At 40.6% G+C, this 20,117-nt stretch overlaps 1 protein-coding gene across 2 annotated transcripts in view; it reads left to right on the plus strand.

The window, feature by feature from the left end:
• Positions 1-20,117, plus strand: part of PWP1 (PWP1 homolog, endonuclein) — a 30,265-nt gene that overhangs the window by 8,292 nt on the left and 1,856 nt on the right. For both annotated transcript variants that reach the window (XM_061638965.1, XM_061638966.1), the window contains exons 7-12: positions 583-713; positions 1,814-1,887; positions 3,174-3,270; positions 4,905-4,966; positions 11,261-11,372; positions 19,723-19,813. In XM_061638965.1, the coding sequence (XP_061494949.1) occupies positions 583-713; positions 1,814-1,887; positions 3,174-3,270; positions 4,905-4,966; positions 11,261-11,372; positions 19,723-19,813 (567 nt within the window). The remainder of the gene's footprint in view (positions 1-582; positions 714-1,813; positions 1,888-3,173; positions 3,271-4,904; positions 4,967-11,260; positions 11,373-19,722; positions 19,814-20,117) is intronic.

Consider the following 20,117-nt stretch of genomic DNA (forward strand, 5'->3'; position numbering starts at 1 on the left):
GGCGGATGGTGTCTTGGCCTATCTAAACTCAGGGTTATCAAAGAATCATAGAATAGTAGAGTTGGAAGGGGGCTATAAGGCCATCAAGTCCAACCCCCTGCTCAATGCAGGAATCAAAATCAAATTTTGTGGTTTATTGTGAGATTAATAATGCTGCACTGGCTTCTTTGGAGGCATGCAAGATACAAATATAATAAATAAAATCTTACTCTGGCCCCAGACGTTTGTGGTGAGGAGCAACACATATTACTGCAGGGTGGGGAACTGTTACATTTGTGCGTTTTGGTTCATGCAAACAGAAAACTATAGGAAAATAAGTCTCTTTATTTTTAATAAAGAGTTACTTATTGAGTCACACACTTATATTCTATTTGTCTATGGTAAAATTAATTTCAAGGCAGCATACCAACAGAAATCATAACTTTAATATAGCACAGTGGTTTTGTTAATTCATCAGATGATCTAATAAAACATTGCCAGTATGTGGAGCTACTCGCAGGAAGAAATGGCAAGCTTCAGTTTGTTAACGATGTGCAGGATTCATGAGATAACTCAGGATTAACATGGGTATTCCTTTCTCAGGAAATTATATTGCCGTGGGTACAATGAGTCCTGTTATTGAAGTGTGGGACCTTGACGTAGTGGACTGTTTGGAGCCGGTCTTTTCCCTTGGAAGCAAGAAAGCAAAAATGAAGAAAAAGAAAGGAAAGAAGGCAAGTAAGCAAACGTTATCATAATAGGATGGTGTTACATTTTTGGACCAGGTCTAGAGGGAGCAGTTTCCTTTTTCTGCCTACACACAGTATTTTCAAACCATTGAATATTTCTGGTATTAAAAGTCTGTTGGAGGTTTTTTTTGGAACCAGTTAGTCAGTTACCTAAGGGAATATTGATTGATCAGGCTTGGAACACCATTATTGGGAAAATGTCATAATTCATTAGGAACTTGTCCACACATAGCTCAGTATAGGGAGGTGGCTCAGATTTATTTCAGAAGAAATAAGGGGAAGCGTTCCCAGTGCTTATAGCGACACTTGCTAAGAGGAAAGGAGGGGCACTGACTATTCAGCTCTTTGGCTGGATTCATTGGAAATAAAAGGGGCAGTATCTAGGGGGGAATTCCAGCCAGTCCAAAAATTTTGCCTAATGAGAGCTAGTCTCTCTTTGAAATTCATTTTGTAACAGGACCCTGCCAGCAGGAGGTGTGGGCAGAATGGGGAAAATAGGCTGAGGACCTAGAAGGCATTGTGTCATTATTTTACGAACTCTGCATAGGAACATAGGAAGCTACCTTATACCAGGTCACACCATTGGTCCATCTAGCTCAGCAGATAACTACTGAGTAGTGTCTACACTGACTGGCAGTGGCTCTCCAGGGTTTCGGGCCAGGAGTCTCTCCCAGCCCTACCTGGAGATGTTGGGGATTTGACCCACAGGTCCTTGGGAAGGGCCATAGCTCAGGATTGGAGCACACACTTTGAATGCAAAAGGCCTCTGGCTCAATCCTTGGCATTTCCAGGTAGGATTGGGAAAGTGTGTCAGTGTAGACAGTGCTAAACTAGATGGCCCAATGGTCTGACTTGGTATAACCAGCTTCCGATGTTCCTAAGTGGGATGAGAGAACTGAAACTAAAATTACTCAAGAAGCTGTAGAAAACTCTTTTGCTCTGTATCAGGGCTGCATGTCTTGATCTATGTACTGTTCCTTGTTTGCTCCATGTAAAGGAGCATTGGGTAATTGACTAATTGAGCACGCTTGCTTTTTAAAAAAATATGTAGAAGCTATAAAGAACTTCTTAATGTTTTTATATAGAGTATATCTAAAGAAGACAATCAAGAAGGGCATACCGATGCAGTGCTTGACCTTTCATGGAATAAACAACTCCGGTAAAAAAAATTAAGATTACTTATTCGAACAGTGTATTTTGTAGACATATTTGCATGCGCATACACACTTGCACACATTGCTTGACTATCAGTACTAGAAATATGGTAGAAACAAGATTTCCATCCTCCCTTTCTCATGGAGTTTAAGGGAAAGATAAACCTCCCTTTCCCATATTGATTTACACCAATTTGTGATGTCAATTGATACTTTGAACCTTTATATTTCTCTGGTCCTCCATTTTAAGTCTTTTTCTGCTATGTCAGATCATATTTTATGTGCCTAAAAGGGCACATGGATGGTGAGGGGCAGATGTACATTTGAATGTGGGGCAAGTACCTGTTGCCACCTTCTGTATGTGGTGGTTGTGTGTGTCGAGGGCTTGACCTGATGTTTAAACAAAGCTTTCGTGTATCTTCTTCCTATGAGTCTGACAGCTTCAGTTGCTTTAGATTTTTCCATGTCTCTCTAGAGATTCCCATTTTGTCTGACAGTTTCATATGAATGTAAAAATGTACTGCCTTCAAGTCGATTCCGACTTATGGCGACCCTACGAATAGGGTTCATGAGGCTGAGAGGCAGTGACTGGCCCAAGGTCACCCAGTGAGCATCATGGCTATGTGGGGATGCGAACCCTGGTCTGCCAGGTCATAGTCCAACACCTTAACCACTACACCACACTGGCTTTCTTTCATATGAATAGCAAGTGGTTTATCTATTAACAACTACAGGACAATTGCAGCAGAGGGTTCTTACTTCAGATACTCAGTCAGCAAACCATAGCATACTGCCCTTTTAATATTCTAGCTGCTGGTTGCGAGGGTAGGTAGTGTCAGGTAAGTTGTTGAGGCCTGTGACAGGTAGGCAAAATCAGGTTGATGTTCTTCCTCCTCTTAGGCACTAGCTTGTTCCTGAACACTTCTGCCTTCTATGGAGCTTAATTAAATGACTGGCTTGATCCAATTACCACAGAGTGTTGGGATTGGACAGCAAATTGCATCTAGTCTTTACCAATCTTGGTTTCCCTGTTCAAGGTAGTCACTGCACATTTCAAATACTAACATAAGCAATTAAAGGTACATGCATTTCATTAAGTGGGTGGAATTATTGCTTTCAAACCAATATACCCAGTTTTGTATTTAGGCAGCACTGTTTTTAGTACCTAAATATATTTTGTATCTTTTAGTTTCGCCTTGGGGAGACTTGAGATAAGACATGTTATAGAATGTGTGCGCACTTGTCCATGGGCCTTTATTTAGTTCGTACAAAATACATCTCTTTCTTTCAGATCCGTGTTGGCAAGTGCATCCGCTGACCATTCTGTAATTCTTTGGGACATGTCCAGGGGCACACCAGCAGCAAACCTTTCTCTTCACACGGACAAGGTATGTTGATGACTCCAGAACAGTAGCCAGATGCATACATTACAGCCAAACAAACACAAGCAAATGTATGGCACGTCTAAAGACTAGTAGCAAATATACGACAGTATAGGGCATAAACTTTCATGGCTGGAACACCCACCCCCACCCCCGGTGTTTATTAATTTTCACCAGAAGACAGCAGAGTGCCCACCAACTAGCTGGCTAAATAGAAAATGTGTAACTACTTTAATTGTAACTAAGTAACAAGCTTCTCATTTTTTAAAAAAAGTTTTGTTTTGCTGGCAGTGGGTTTAACACCTGTGTGACAAGCAGGAATTGAGAAAGTGAAGAGTTTCTGGGACAGAGCTGTACAGATGGACAAAGCTTTGCCTGCTGAATTATTTCAGTCTTTGAGACAGGGATCCTACCTGAAAAAGCCGCTGGGAGCTCTGGGCCTATGTCAAAAGCTAGCCCTATTAAGGAGACATACAGAAATATGGAATGCAGGACTCACAGCTGATGGTGTTCCTTCTGTTCACCTGTCCGGGAGCTGGTGAGATGGATGGTACTGTGTTAGGGTCAGAGCCGTGTTCCAGGTGTAAGCAAGAAAATGGTAGAAAAGTTTTTCCATGAACTTAAGTGGTTTTCTTCTTGATTTTTTCTTAGTTCTTGATTTAGATGGAAAAATAAACAAACAAGGGAGGAAAAGGTGTGGAATGTGAGATCCTGGTTGAGAGTTTTATGACCTGAGGAAAAATTGCATCTGACAATTGCAAGTAAAACTGAAACAGAAATCATCAGTTTGGAATGCCACCACACAAACATGAAAATAGGGGAAAGCAATTTTAGGTTCAGAACCTCACACTCAAATTTTATCTGAATTGCAGGCTATCCTGACACTTAGAGTAAACTAATACAAAGATAGATGGAACACATTCATTTAATGACTGTGTAGATGAGGATGTTTTGGCAGGAGCTCTTGTCACAGTATAGCTGAAAGGATGAAAAACTGTGCTTCCTGACGTTTGCCGTTCAGCTGCTTAAAAGAACAGCAAACCTGTCATTCCTTGCATCTGGTAACCCTAACTGCAAGTTATGTGCAAGTACCATTGAAACAGGCTTAGCACTATATGAAACAACTTTCTTAGTTTCACAATCAAAGTAAAGCACAGAGGAAAAGTCTCTTAATTTGGGTTTCACCTGTAGTGACAGTTTTGGAAAAGGGCAGATGATCACAGTCCAGAGGTAGAATTGAGGTCAAAGTTAATTAGTCAGGCAGAACACATTTTCAGGGTATGATGCTCTCCATTGTTAGGATTACTATTCAGGAAGTCTGGATTGCAGAGATGATTGCTGTAGGAATGTTTGTTTTGTTACTGTCAGAAATTATAAATATTAAAGTAAATAAAACTTGGCCATGTTCTAGTACTCCCATTATTTTCCTCCCACATCAGCAAGTTTTGATCTTATATAGATTTTACATGCTAATGAATATACATATATTTTGTTTTAAGCTAGCAGGTAACCAGATTTCCAGAAACGTGGCTGTTTATAGAAAAAGTACATATAGTGGGAATTACATAAAATGAGATCATATATATTGTGAAACTGAATTTCAGTAGAAATTTGTTTTTGAAATCTAATGTTTTTTGTAGGTGCAGACACTGCAGTTTCATCCATTTGAAACACAAACTCTAATTTCTGGCTCTTACGACAAGTAAGAAAGGGCATGTTCTTTCACTGCTCTACCTGTACAGTAAGGAGCTGCATGATTTTAACCAATACAGAAGTCATAAATGTGTCATTAAAAAATCACTCTTTGCTTCAGTGTGAGCATTCGTGTGTGTGTGTGTGTGTGTGTGTGCGAGTGCGTGCGTGCCTTCAAGTCAATTACAATTTATGGCAACCCTATGAATCAGCAGCCTCCAATAGCATCTGTTATAAACCACTCTGTTCAGATCTTGTAAGTTCAGATCTGTGGCTTCCTTTATGGAACAAACCAATCTCTTGTTTGGTCATCTTCTTTTTTTACTCCCTTCTGTTTTCCCCAGCATTATTGTCTTTTATATTGAATCATGTCTTCCCATTATATGTCCAAATTATGTTAACCTCAGTTTCATCACTTTAGCTTTTAGTGATAGTTTGGTTTAATTTGTTCTAACACCCAATTATTTGTCTTTTTCGCAGTCCATGGTATCTGCAAAACTCCTCCAACACCACATTTCAAATTATTATTATTATTATTATCTAAAATTTATTCGACGCCTATCTGGCAGGACAACCTGTCGCTCTAGGCAACATACAAAGGAATAAAAATACAAAAACAACATATCAAAATATAAATCAACAGGTACATAATAAAAATACTGTTCACATAAGACCCCAAAAATCAGACCACCCCCTTAGCCACCTAACTGTGGCATGTTCATTCATCTGACTGTACAAAAAGCCATGTCTTCAGCTGCCTCCAAAAACACAAAAGTGAAGGGGCTAAACGAGTATCAACTGGTAAAGTGTTCCATAGCGTGGGAGCTACAATGGAGAAGGCTTATCCACTTATCCGCTTTTTTCACTGTACTACTTTCACATCCATACATAGAGATTGGGAATACCATGATCTGAATGATCCTGACTTTGTTCAGTGATACATTTTTGCATTTGAGGATCTTTTCTAGTTCTCTCATAGCTGCCTTCCCCAGTCCTAGCCTTCTTCTGATTTCTTGACTATTGTCTCCATTTTGGTTAATGACTGTGCTGAGGTATCGATAATCATAAGAACATAAGAACATAAGAAGAGCCTGCTGGATCAGGCCAGTGGCCCATCTAGTCCAGCATCCTGTTCTCACAGTGGCCAACCAGGTGCCTGGGGGAAGCCCGCAAGCAGGACCCGAGTGCAAGAACACTCTCCCCTCCTGAGGCTTCCGGCAACTGGTTTTCAGAAGCATGCTGCCTCTGACTAGGGTGGCAGAGCACAGCCATCATGGCTAGTAGCCATTGATAGCCCTGTCCTCCATGAATTTGTCTAATCTTCTTTTAAAGCCGTCCAAGCTGGTGGCCATTACTGCATCTTGTGGGAGCAAATTCCATAGTTTAACTATGCGCTGAGTAAAGAAGTACTTCCTTTTGTCTGTCCTGAATCTTCCAACATTCAGCTTCTTTGAATGTCCACGAGTTCTAGTATTATGAGAGAGGGAGAAGAACTTTTCTCTATCCATTTTCTCTATCCACTTTCTCAATGCCATGCATAATACACTTCTATCATGTCTCCTCTGACCCACCTTTTCTCTAAACTAAAAAGCCCCAAATGCTGCAACCTTTCCTCGTAAGGGAGTCGCTCCATCCCCTTGATCATTCTGGTTGCCCTCTTCTGAACCTTTTCCAACTCTATAATATCCTTTTTGAGATGAGGCGACCAGAACTGTACACAGTATTCCAAATGCGGCCGCACCATAGATTTATACAACGGCATTATGATATCGGCTGTTTTATTTTCAATACCTTTCCTAATTATCGCTAGCATGGAATTTGCCTTTTTCACAGCTGCCGCACACTGGGTCGACATTTTCATCGTGCTGTCCACTACAACCCCGAGGTCTCTCTCCTGGTCGGTCACCGCCAGTTCAGACCCCATGAGCGTATATGTGAAATTCAGATTTTTTGCTCCAATATGCATAATTTTACACTTGTTTATATTGAATTGCATTTGCCATTTTTCTGCCCATTCACTCAGTTTGGAGAGGTCTTTTTGGAGCTCTTCGCAATCCCTTTTTGTTTTAACAACCCTGAACAATTTAGTGTCGTCAGCAAACTTGGCCACTTCACTGCTCACTCCTAATTCTAGGTCATTAATGAACAAGTTGAAAAGTACAGGTCCCAATACCGATCCTTGAGGGACTCCACTTTCTACAGCCCTCCATTGGGAGAACTGTCCGTTTATTCCTACTCTCTGCTTTCTGCTTCTTAACCAATTTCTTATCCACAAGAGGACCTCTCTTCTTATTCTATGACTGCTAAGCTTCCTCAGAAGCCTTTGGTGAGGTACCTTGTCAAACGCTTTTTGAAAGTCTAAGTACACTATGTCCACTGGATCACCTCTATCTATATGCTTGTTGACACTCTCAAAGAATTCTAATAGGTTACTGAGACAGGACTTTCCCTTGCAGCAGCCATGCTGGCTCTGCTTCAGCAAGGCTTGTTCTTCTATGTGCTTAGTTAATCTAGCTTTAATAATACTTTCTACCAGTTTTCCAGGGACAGAAGTTAAGCTAACTGGCCTGTAATTTCCGGGATCCCCTCTGGATCCCTTTTTGAAGATTGGCGTTACATTTGCCACTTTCCAGTCCTCAGGCACGGAGGAGGACCCGAGGGACAAGTTACATATTTTAGTTAGCAGATCAGCAATTTCACATTTGAGTTCTTTGAGAATCGGGTGGATGCCATCCGGGCCCGGTGATTTGTCAGTTTTTATATTGTCCATTAAGCTTAGAACAAATTCTTTTTTAGTATCCCTTATTGTCTTCTTGCATTTCTTTTGCCAGAGTTTGTGTTCTTTTTTATTTTCTTCATTCGGACAAGACTTCCATTTTTTGAAGCAAGACTTTTTGCCTCTAAGAGCTTCCTTGACTTTGCTCGTTAACTATGCTGGCATCTTCTTGGCCCTGGCGGTACCTTTTCTGATCTGCAGTATGCACTCCAGTTGAGCTTCTAATATAGTGTTTTTAAACAACTTCCAAGCATTTTCGAGTGATGTGACCCTCTGGACTTTGTTTTTCAGCTTTCTTTTTACCAATCCCCTCATTTTTGTGAAGTTTCCTCTTTTGAAGTCAAATGTGACCGTGTTGGATTTTCTTGGCAATTGGCCAGTTACATGTATGTTTAATTTAATAGCACTGTGGTCACTGCTCCCAATCGGTTCAACAACACTTACATCTTGCACCAGGTCCCGGTCCCCACTGAGGATTAAGTCCAGGGTTGCCGTCCCTCTGGTCGGTTCCATGACCAACTGGTCTAGGGAATAGTCATTTAGAATATCTAGAAACTTTGCTTCTTTGTCATGACTGGAATCCTTGACAAGTTCAATGTCCTCATTGTCAACTTTAAAGTTAGGTAAATCTTCTGTTATTACTTTAGTTTTCTTGATGTTCAGCTATTGTCCTGCTGTTAATACTTTCCTCTTTAACTTTCATCAGCATTCATTTCAGCTCATTACTAGTTTCTACTAGTAGTATGGCATTGTCTGCATAACTTAAATTATTGATATTTCTCCCTCCAGTTTTCACACCTCCTTCATCTTGATCCAATCCCGCTTTCCATATGATATGTTCTGCATATAGATTAAACAAATAGGGTGATAAAATACACCCCTGTCTCACACCCTTTCCGACTGGGAACCAATAGGTTTCTCCATATTCTGTCCTTACAGTAGCCTCTTGTGCAGAGTATAGGTTGCGCATCAGGGTAATCAGATGCTGTGGCACCCCCATTTCTTTTAAAGCATTCCATAGTTTTTCATGATCTACACAATCAAAGGCTGTGCTGTAATTTCTAAAGCACCGTGCGATTTTCTTCTGAAATTCCTTGGTCTGTTCCATTATCCAACGTATGTTTGCAATATGATCTCTGGTACCTCTTCTCTTTCTAAATCCAGCTTGGACATCTGGCATTTCTTCCTCCATATATGGTAAGAGCCTTTGTTGTAGAATCTTGAACATTACTTGCATGGGATATTAAGGCAATAGTTCGATAATTACTGTATTCCCTGGGATCTCCTTTCTTTGGAATTGGGATGTATATTGAACGTTTCCAGTCTGTGGGCCATTGTTTAGTTTTCCATATTTCTTGACAAATGCTTGTCAAAATGTGGACAGATTCAGTCACAGTAGCTTGTAGGAACTCTATTGATATGCCTTCTGTTCTTGGTGATTTGTTTCTTCCAAGTATTTTAAGAGCAGCTTTCACCTTGCATTCTAAAATTTCTGGTCCTTCTTTATACGATTCCTCCATGAATGAATCTGTCATCCTGGCATCTCTTTTTAAAGAGTTCTTCAGTGTATTGCTTCCATCTTCCTTTTATTTTATCTCGGTCAGTCAATGTATTCCTCTGTTGATTATTCAACATCCCTGCTTTTGGTTCCAATTTTCCTTTAATTTTTCTAATCTTTTAGAATAGGGAGTTCTACCTTTTTTATTATCCTCTTCTATTTCTGTACAATAATTATTGTAGTAGTCCTCTTTGTCCCTATGTACTAGTTGCTGTATTATTGCATTTAGGGTTCTAACCGTGCTTCTCTCTCCTTTTGCTTTCCTTATATCTTTAACCATTTTAACATTTTTGTCAGTCATCCACTGAAGTCTTTCTTTTTAACGAGAGATATTCTCTTTTTGCATTCTTTTCTGATAATGTCTCTGACTTCACTCCATTGTTCTTCTGGTTCTCTATTAGCTAGGTTTAAAGCCTCAAATCTGTTCCTTATTTGATCTTTAAATTCTTATGGGATATTATTTAGATTGCTTTGTTGTTCTTCTTTAGCCTTACTCTGATTTTCGGTATTACCAGTTCATGATCTGTACCACAGTCTGCTCCTGGTCTTGTTTTCACAGAAAGTATGGAACGTCTCCATCTTCTGCTTTCAATTATATAATCAATTTGATTCCTATATTGACCATTTAGTGATGTCCACGTGTACAGATGTCTTTTCGGTTGCTCAAAAAATGTGTTTGCAAGAAACAAATTATTGGCTTCGCAGAATTGAATAAGTCTCTCTCGTGCTTCATTTCTATCTCCTAAGCCCATTTTCCCACAATTTCTAGTTCTTCTCTATTCCCTACTTTTGCATTCCAGTCCCCCAGGATTATCAGCACATCTTGTTTTGGTGTGTGATCAATTTCTTCCTGTACTTCTGCGTAAAATCTCTCAATTTCCTCTTCTTCTGTGTTTGTCATTGGAGCATAGACTTGGATGATGGTTGTGTTAATAGGTTTCCCGTTTAATCTCATGGATATCACTCACTCAGATATTGCGTTATAGTTACTAATTGCTTTTGCTACATCACTCCTCACTATTAGAGCAACCCTGTTTCTTCTTAATTTCTCATTTCCTACATAAAATATTTTGTAGGTGCCTGATTGAAAGTGCCCCATTCCCATCCATTTTAATTCCCTCATGCCAAGTATTGTAATAGACACGTTTCATTTTTTGCTTGACAATTTCTAACTTTCCCTGGTTCATGCTTCTCACATTCCATGTTCCTATTGTGTATGTTGTGCAACTCCGGACAATCCTGCATCTGGGCATCAGCCCCTGGGCTTCCTTTTGGCTTTGACCCAGTTGCGTCATTAGTCACAGCAATACTCGTATTTGTCCATTGTTCTTCCCCAGTAGCTCGATGAGTGCCATCTGACCTGGGGGTCTCATCTTCCAGCACTATCTCATGTTGCATTTTGGATACTCTGTTCATAGGGTTTTCATGGTAAGAGGTATTCAGAGGTGGTTTACAATTGCTTTCCTCTGAGTCTGGATGCATCCTAGTCTGGTGTCTCAGCTTTGACCATTCCACCTTGGGTGACCCTGCTAGGTTTCTAGCCTCTTGGTCTAGACTCCTGACGGCATTGCTCTCAGCTTCTTTGACTCTCTCAAACCCCCTCACCACGTTAAGGTGTGCATCCTAGAGGGTTTTGTTAGTTATTTTGTTAACATTATATTGTTTAAAACACACTGATTTGGTTACACTTTCTAGTAATTTTGTCATGATTTATAGAAACATTCCTCAGTGGTCACTTAACTGGAGTGGTCAGTATCATTTTCTTAACTTTAGCCGTTGGGGTAATGCTGAGCTTTTCTCAATTATATTTATTTATTTGTTATGTTTATGTCCTGCTCTTCCTCCCAGAAGGAATTGCTTGTCTGGAATTGAAGAGTTTTTAAAAACAACAACATTGAATTAAAAACTATTTGCATTTGACAAAAGAACCTCATACCAGCTTGAGTAAATGTTCCGATTTTACTTTTCAGATCAGCCATTTTGTATGACTGTAGAAGTCCACAGGATAGCCATCGAACCTGGCGCTTTAGTGGACAGGTTGAAAGAGTGACTTGGAATCATTTTTCACCTCACCACTTCTTGGTAAGTGCAAGGTTTCTTGTTAATAACATAAGAAGAGCGTTGCTGGATGAGGCCAATGGCCCATCTAGTTCAGCGTTGTGTTCTCACAGTGGCCAACCAGATGCCTATGGGAAGCCCACAAGCAGGACCTGAGCACTAGAGCGCTCTCCTCTCCTTCCATTTCCAGCAACTGGTATTCAGAAGCATAGTTTCCAACTGTGGAGGCAGAGCATAGCCAAGTCAAGTCAAGTTTATTACAGTCATCGACCAAAGCAAACACAACAAATATATATAAATATACTAAACATATTACAAGATTATTAAAAGTTCAAATGACTGAGGTTAGAGTTTTCCTAGATGTAATAGCTGTAGCACAATATTTAGCTACCGCTTCAGTTACATAAACTTGTCGGTCAGCAAGGAGGTACTCAACATAGAAGGCATCACTTCTTCCAGGGAGATGAGAGAATAAAGGGCTAATTAGGTGATATCTAGCCTCATGATAATATGAACAATGGAGTAGGACATGGGTTATTGACTCTACCTCACCATCACCACAGGGACATTTCCTGTCATTATAGGGTATTTTTTTAAATCTACCTTCTAGAACCGCAGATGGTAAACAGTTTAGTCTTGCCAGCGTAAACGCCTTACGGAATTTCGGTAGAGATAGATTAGATAGATAAGGCATAGCGAACTGGGGATTAGTATTATGGATATGTTTTTTGACCAGCATCAAATGTTGCTGAAGATCCACATCTTTAACTCGTTGAGTAATAATCTCTTTAGCTTTTGAGAAACCCATTAATATAATTTCAGGGATTGAGAACCCCAGTTTTGTTATTTTATCAATGATCATCTTTTCCCATAAAGAGTGAAATTTATCCTGGAGTATATGGGGAGCCAATCCTATTGGGCTAAAAATTAGTTTAAGCCAGGTGTTAATTCTAAGGCACCAAATTAGAGCTTCTAGTGAGGGGAGTCCTGTTTCCATTCTTAGAATAAAGCTAGGGACACAATTAGGAACTGCGAGTATGGACCTTAGAAAAGAATTTTGAACTGCTTCCAAGGGCACAAACTTCTCACCAGTAGTTACTTGTGAGCCATATAGCAGTTGAGGAATTATTTTTGCTTTAAAGACTTTAATGGCTGCGATGGGGATTTGGCCTCCTTTATTATAATAGAAAGATAATAAAGCTTTAAGAGTTCTTTTTGCATTTATGATGGCCAATTTTGTGTGTAAGGTCCAATTGCCAGTGTTTTGAAAGGTTAGTCCCAGATATTTAAATGCTTTGACTTGTTCAATTATATGGCCATTTATCCTCCAGATATGTTTTGTTCTTTCGTTAGTAAAAATCATTACTTTAGATTTTTCATAATTTGTCGTTAAAGATTCTTCAGAACAAAACAAGGCTATCGCAACAAGCAGTCTTTTCAGGCCTACCGGGGTTCTTGAAATTAGCATGATATCATCTGCGTATATCAGAATAGGTCTAGGAATATTAGCCAACTTTGGAGAATGTGATATAATTGATGTCAGCCTATGAACTACCGAATTTATGTAGATATTAAATAATAACGGGGCCAGGATACAGCCTTGCTTAACCCCTTTATAGGTAGGAATGGGGTTTGTTAACTGTCCCACGTTATTGCACCTAACACGAAGATATGTGTTATCGTATAAACCTCGAATTAGTAATAGCAGGCGAGTATCAATATTGGAATTACCCAGCTTATTCCAGAGCCTTTCTCTCGAGATAGAATCGAAGGCCGTTTTTAAGTCAATAAATGCAGTGTATAACGCAGTCGCAGTTCCTGCCTTATATTTGTTCATTAGATGCTGAAGCACCAGAGCATGATCTATATTTGAGCGGCCTGTACGAAAGCCTGCTTGCTCTGGGGCTAGTATTTCGTTTTGTTCTGTCCATAAGATTAATTTATCATAAAGGTGGGCCGAGTATAGTTTGCTAACAATATTTAAGTTAGCCGGATCATAGAGCGAGCCTTTCTTGTAAATTGGAACAATTATGGCTATTCCCCAATCATTGGGTATTTGCATCGAATGATCTATCTCCGTGAATAAGGCAGCTAACAATGGGGCCCACCAATCTGCATGAACTTTGAAAACTTCCGCTGGAATACTGTCGGAACCCGGGGCTTTATTAGCTTTTAATTTAGTTATGAGTTCCATGATTTCATTAGGACTCACCGGAGGCCATTCAGGAATAACATGAAGTAAGCCTTTAAAGCTGATGGAAGCGACCTCCTGTTCATACATTTTAGTAAAGTAATTTTCCCATACTTTAGGTGGAATATAACAGCCCATATTGGGGTATGGTTTGGGCCAATTGCATGCAACAATTGACCAAAACAGAGTGGAGTTTTTTAGTTGGGAGGCATATAAAAGGCATTGCCAATTTTCCTGAAGCTCTATTTTCTTTTTAATCTTTATCAGTTGCTTAAACAATTTTCTTTCCTCACAATATACCTGTAATGTATCAGGACTAGGATTCATTTTATAGATCTTAAACTTGGTTATTAATAGTTTTTTCTTTACCACGCATTCCTTATCAAACCCCGGTTTGGATCTAGATAGTACATTATTTGGTTTGAATTTGGAATTTGACAGCATTAATGTTTGAAGTATATTTATTAATTGATAAAAACACTGATAAGAAATTGAGGTCTGGGAAGAAGCAAGTATTGTTTCTTTTAGAGCAAGAATATCTGGGGAGAGCAATCTCTCCTTTGTCTCTTTCTCGAGCTTAGGGACCCATTTGACCCTCCTAGGGTGGACTTCATAAGGTCTGGGGATCAATATAGGGGAGGGAATCACCACAATGCAAAGCCATCATAATGGGAGAGTGATCACTTTCTGGTCTCTCAATACATTTAAAATCACTAACCGATTGATATAATTCTTGAGAGACAATTCCTAGATCGATTACCGATGCACCTCTACTTGACAATAACGTGTATTCGCCAACCCTGTTACCATTGGTACGCCCATTCAATAGGGTTAAATTTAACTTTATGATCATTTGTGCAAGACAAAGGCCAGAATAGTTTATGCCTTTGTCTTTAGATTGCCTAGTGGGGATATTTTGGGGTCCATCTATAAAAGGGACTACTTGTTGGAATTTGGCAAATAGGGCCTCATCAGATGGGCCCATTCTGGCATTAAAATCACCCATCAAAACAACCATTACCTCAGGGTGCATAGTTGTAAGTTTCAAAATATATTTTTCTAACTGGATGATCTTGTTAGCGCCGGACTTTTTATCTTTACTAGGTGATAAATACACATTAATCAAAAGCAGAGAGAAACAGGTTAATCTTATGATTACTGCTACTGCCAGGTCCAACAAGGGCTCTACAGGGGTAATTAAGGCATGTAAGACTGTAGAGATAAGTAGGCAAATACCTCCCTTTGGCCGGCCACCTTTATTACTAGGGATCACTTTAATCTGATAGGCCGAAAACCCATCCAAACTAAGCTCATTCACCAGCCAAGTTTCTTGGAGGAAAAGGATATGATATTGTTTTAGGAATGAAATAGACGAGGGGTCAACAATTCTATTCCTCCATCCCGCAATATTCCAAGAAAGAAGGTTTAGAATGGAAATGGTTGGGTTATTTCTTTGTCAGTTCTTTGTTTTTTGTAAATGTTGTGCGGATTTGGAGCAGAGGATTTCAGCTTGAGGTGGATCCATATCTCTACTCACTAGTCTTTGACTATTTGGTCCATATTAATTAGCCTTATTGGTCAAGAGTCTATGATGCATAACACTACTTGATTTGGTCTCCAGGGGCCCATCATTTCCCCTTCCTTCCTCTTTGCTCCTATTATGCGTTGGTTTAGAAGTTCTGGAAGACGCGAGGTCTGGTTCAGTGGTGACATAAGTCACGTTTTTTCCAGGGTTCTCTCTAAGGAGTCTCAGTTCTTTTAAGGTAGCCACTAATTTGTCTATTCTAGCTGTAATTTCTTCTTGGGCTTCCACTGATAACCTAGAGAACGTATCAAGCAGCATATGTTCCTCAGGTAAGAATTGGTTTTCATCATTGGATGTCTTTTTGCTAGCTTCATGCATACTGGATAGATCTTGTTGAATTCTAGGGGTTAGATTCTGGGCAGTTACAGAGGTAGATCTTGTCTGTTGGTCACATAGCTTAATGTTCTTATCATACCTTCCTGTTAAGGGGAGGGGTGGTATCAAGTTATTGGTTGGATATATACCACTAGTTTCAGCGGTTCAGCTATATTTTCAAAGATCCTCGTAACAATAAGATTCTGTTCCAGCAACCGATCTTTTAGCTTGGAGAGTAGTTTTACTTTCTCTTCATCATGGAACGTTATTAACGCTCTAATAGCAATGTAATTATGGGACAGATAATCAACATTGGCAATATCCTCACTATGTAGACATCCAGGTATTATATTATGTAGGTCATAGTCTTCATTAGGTGATAGCTCCTTTCCTTTTGCGAGAGCCTTCCTTTTGGTTTGGGATAGTTTAATATGGCTAGTTTTTTTTGAATTTAAAACCAACTTCCATAAGTTAGGCTTCCTATTAGATTGTATATATTTTACATCTTCCATTTCCATTGGAGGCAGATCCTTTTGGTCAATGTACGGAATTTTAAGGCTAAAGTTCTGATCTTCTAATTTGAATTCCGGATTTAGTTGAATTTGAGCAGAGCCAGGATCCGTCATAGTTGGCATATGTTGCTCTAAAACAGCACGGGAGGCAGCTTTAAGATTGACTTTCTTTCTTTTCCTTTTCCTCATCTTCTTAATTGGTGCAGTTTTTGATGCATCTAATAACTTAAATAGTTTCTTAAAGTTCATATGGCATTTATGATGGGTTCTCAAGGATTTGATGTTTTTGCTCTTTTTATTGCATTTTGGTATTAGTTTGTTGCCTTTCTTCATTTTTACCACTGGTGAATGGGTTGTCATAGTTGTAATCTGAGTCTCTTGCAAAACTTTTTTTGCTGGTGAGTAGCTCCTTATTATTTAATTGTCTTTCTATATTGATAACAAGGGTTGTTAGTGTTGTTAGCAAGGAGTTAGATTCAGCCACAAATTTGGATATCTGACTTACAGATTGAGTCATCACCTGGCACCAATTTCCACTTACCGTAGTTAGTCGTGGACTTGAAGACCTCATTTCCTTTAGTCCCTCAATATCGGCAGCATTCGGATGATTGCAGCTGATATCATCTTCACAACAAAGTGAGGACTCCAAAGGTGGCATTGAGCTATGGTCATTTATTTATTTATTTATTAAATTTATTAGTCACCCATCTGGCTGGTTGTCCAGCCACTCTGGGCGACGTACAAGATAAAACAATACATTAAAACATTAAAATTTAAAACCATAACAGTAAAAAACCTAACCCACCCCAAAAGCCAGCCTGAAGAGCCAGGTCTTCAAGGCCCAGCAGAAGCTTATCATAGAAGGGGCATGGCGGAGATCATTTGGGAGAGAGTTCCACAGGGTGGGGGCCACCATTGAAAAAGCCCTCTCTCTAGTCCTCACCAGTCTAGCTGTTTTAACCGGTGGGATCGAGAGAAGGTCTTCTGAGGCTGATCTTGTTGAGCGGCATCCCTGACGATGCTGGAGGCGCTCCTTCAGATAGACTGGGCTAAAACCGTATAGGGTTTTAAAGGTCAAAACCAACACCTTGAATTGGGCCCGGTAAACAACCGGTAGCCAGTGCAACTCCTTCAGCACTGGAGTGATGTGATCTTGCCGGCGGCTGCCTTTAATCAGACGAGCCGCCGCATTCTGTACCAGTTGCAGATTCTGGACCGTTTTCAAGGGTAACCCCACGTAGAGCGCATTACAGTAGTCTAGGCGAGAGGTGACCAGGGCATGTACCACCGGTGGGAGCAGATGGTTGGGAAGGTAGGGGCGCAGCCTCCGTATCAGATGGAGTTGATACAGCGCCGCCCGGCTCACAGCCGAGACTTGAGCCTCCATGTTCAGCTGGGAGTCAAGAATGACCCCCAGGCTGCGGACCTGGTCTTTCAGGGGCAATCGTACCCCATTGAGCACCAGGTCCACATCCCCCAGCCTTCCCTTGTCTCCCACAAACAGTACCTCGGTTTTGTCACGGTTCAGCTTCAGCTTATTCCTTCCCATCCAGCCACTCACCGACTCCAGGCACTTGGACAGGGTTTCTACAGCCAACCTCGGTGAAGATTTAAACGAGAGATAGAGCTGCGTGTCATCCGCATACTGATGACATTGCAGCCCAAATCTCCTGATGATTGCCCCCAGCGGCTTTATATAGATGTTGAACAGCATCGGGGAGAGGATGGAACCCTGTGGCACCCCACAAGTGAGAGGCCAAGGATCCGAAACCTCATCCTCCAATGCCACTCTTTGGTACCTACCAGAGAGGAAGGAATGGAACCACTGCAATACAGTGCCCCCCATGCCTAACCTCTTCAGGCAGTCCAGGAGGATAACGTGGTCAATGGTATCGAAAGCCGCTGAGAGATCAAGGAGGACAAGGAAGGTGCATTCGCCCCTATCCCACGCCCTCCTCATATCATCTACCAAGGCGACCAAGGCTGTTTCAGTCCCATGTCCAGGCCTGAAGCCCGATTGAAATGGATCCAGATAATCCGCTTCCTCCAAGTGCGCTTGCAACTGTTTTGCCACCACCCGCTCAATCGCCTTGCCTAAGAATGGCAAATTTGAAACTGGGCGAAAGTTGTTCAGATCTTGGGGATCCAAGGAGGGCTTCTTTAAGATTGGTTTTATTACTGCCTCCTTGAGCGATGATGGCATTACTCCCTCTTCGAGAGATGTATTTACCACCACTTAGTGATGGCACTTCAAACTCATTCCCTGGGTAAAGTAGCTCAAGCAGGTCTTCTTCACCCATTACACTCGCCATTTCCTGGGCCAAATTTGGTGAAGCCCCCTCTGAGCTATGTAGTATCCAGTGAGGCTGGTTGTTTATAGTCCAGTCATTTATGTTCTTATTAGCCTCTCCAAAATCTGTTATGTCAGTCATGACCACGTTATCATCCATTTTGTTAGTTCTCTCATTTGAGTGATAATAATTAGTTATTTTGGCCTGTATCACTCTGCTAGGGGGCTGTGTAGACCCAGAAATCGGTTGGAGTCCTAAGTCCTTGTAGTTTTTTCTAGTAAGAACCATTTCCAAAAACGTATTACTTCGGTGAATGTCACTTTAATTCCAGTCGGCTCCAACAAGTTTGATGTTTCCGGCTCAGTCAATGTTTTAGTTAAAATGTTTTGACTTCAAAAGCGTTTAAAATAGCAATCATTAGATAAAAATTTAAGAGGCACGAATCCAACATTGATTCAGTTGTATTTTGTTATCTTTTGGCCGAGGATTCAAGGACATTGGGAGACTCAAATCAGTATTTACTCAAGTCAATAATTATCATTCCTTGGAAGGACTGCTGACTCTCTCGTCTAAAGTGAACACTCTAATGAGGCTCTCACAGTCTTCTTTTCAAAATAATTGGAGAGATTTGTAGACAGACTTGAAGTATTAAAAGCTAAAGCAAACTTACTTCATTCCACTCTAAGTTTGTAAGAGTTTGGAAAGATTCTACTGAGCTCCATATGCCTTGACCTCGCTACTCCGCGGCCATTTTCTCGTCCGCAGAGCATAGCCATCGTGGCTAGTAGCCACCGATAGCCTTATCCTCCACGAATTTGTCCCATCTTCTTTTAAAGCCATCCAATATAGTGGCCATCATAGTCTCTTGCAAGAGCAAATTATATAGTTTAACTGGACTGCATGAAGAAGTGCTTTCTTTATCTGTCCTGAATTCTCTAGCATTCAGGTTCATTGGATGTCCACAAGTTCTAGAGTTATAAGAAAGGGAGAAAAACTTTTCTGTCCACTTTCTCCATGCTGTGCATAATTTTATACACTTCTATCATGTTCCTCTCTAAAATCTTGAGCTTTTCATTCCCTGTTAATTTATTTATACCCCACTTACTTATTGAAGTTCTTGAGTCAGCCAAGTCATTTTTAAAATGGACAATCAATATTAAAATAGAACATAAAGACAAAGTTCAGCTAAGTGGAAGGCTTGCGGTCTGCCATCTCTTGATCCTGCATTGCCTTCACTACCAACAAACTGTGTCAAAGGGAAACCTTGACCAAGAGAATAGTGGAGTAACAGGGCAGAGACCCAGTCCCCCTGGAGACTTTGTGCCAAGTCCTTATTACCATAGATGCTGCTCATGTACACCCCTTTTGCTTCTGGGTATGACAGCACCATTTACTGCCTGAATTTGACTGAGGAACCTCCAACTATGTCCCCCTATTGATTGCTTGTGTTTTCAACAGTGCTTGTAATGTTTTTTTCTAGGTCAGCACAGAAGATGGATTTGTATATTGTCTGGATGCTCGTTCGCATAAACCAGTCTTCACCATGAAAGCTCATAATGAAGAAGTATCTGGTAAAATTTCTCTTCCTAATCCCTTGCCCCCTCCCAAGCAAATGCTGGATCTGGTTACTTTATACAGTACCTTCATTATAAACGGGGTGGGTGGGTGTGCGCGTTGTACTGTATGCATACCTGAAACAAACGTGTACTTGACACTGTGCAGTCTATAAGATGTACACTTCCTGGCATGGTTAGATGAAATAGGATGTCAGAGATACCTGATTTTCCCCAGTGGAAGGAGAAGCAATGATATTTCTGTTGGCACTGCTAGCCCAGGACTGAGAGAGATCTCAGACTGGGCATCCTCAATGGGCTC

This window comes from Rhineura floridana, chromosome 8 (genome assembly GCF_030035675.1).
Source record: "Rhineura floridana isolate rRhiFlo1 chromosome 8, rRhiFlo1.hap2, whole genome shotgun sequence".
Taxonomy (NCBI): domain Eukaryota; kingdom Metazoa; phylum Chordata; class Lepidosauria; order Squamata; family Rhineuridae; genus Rhineura; species Rhineura floridana.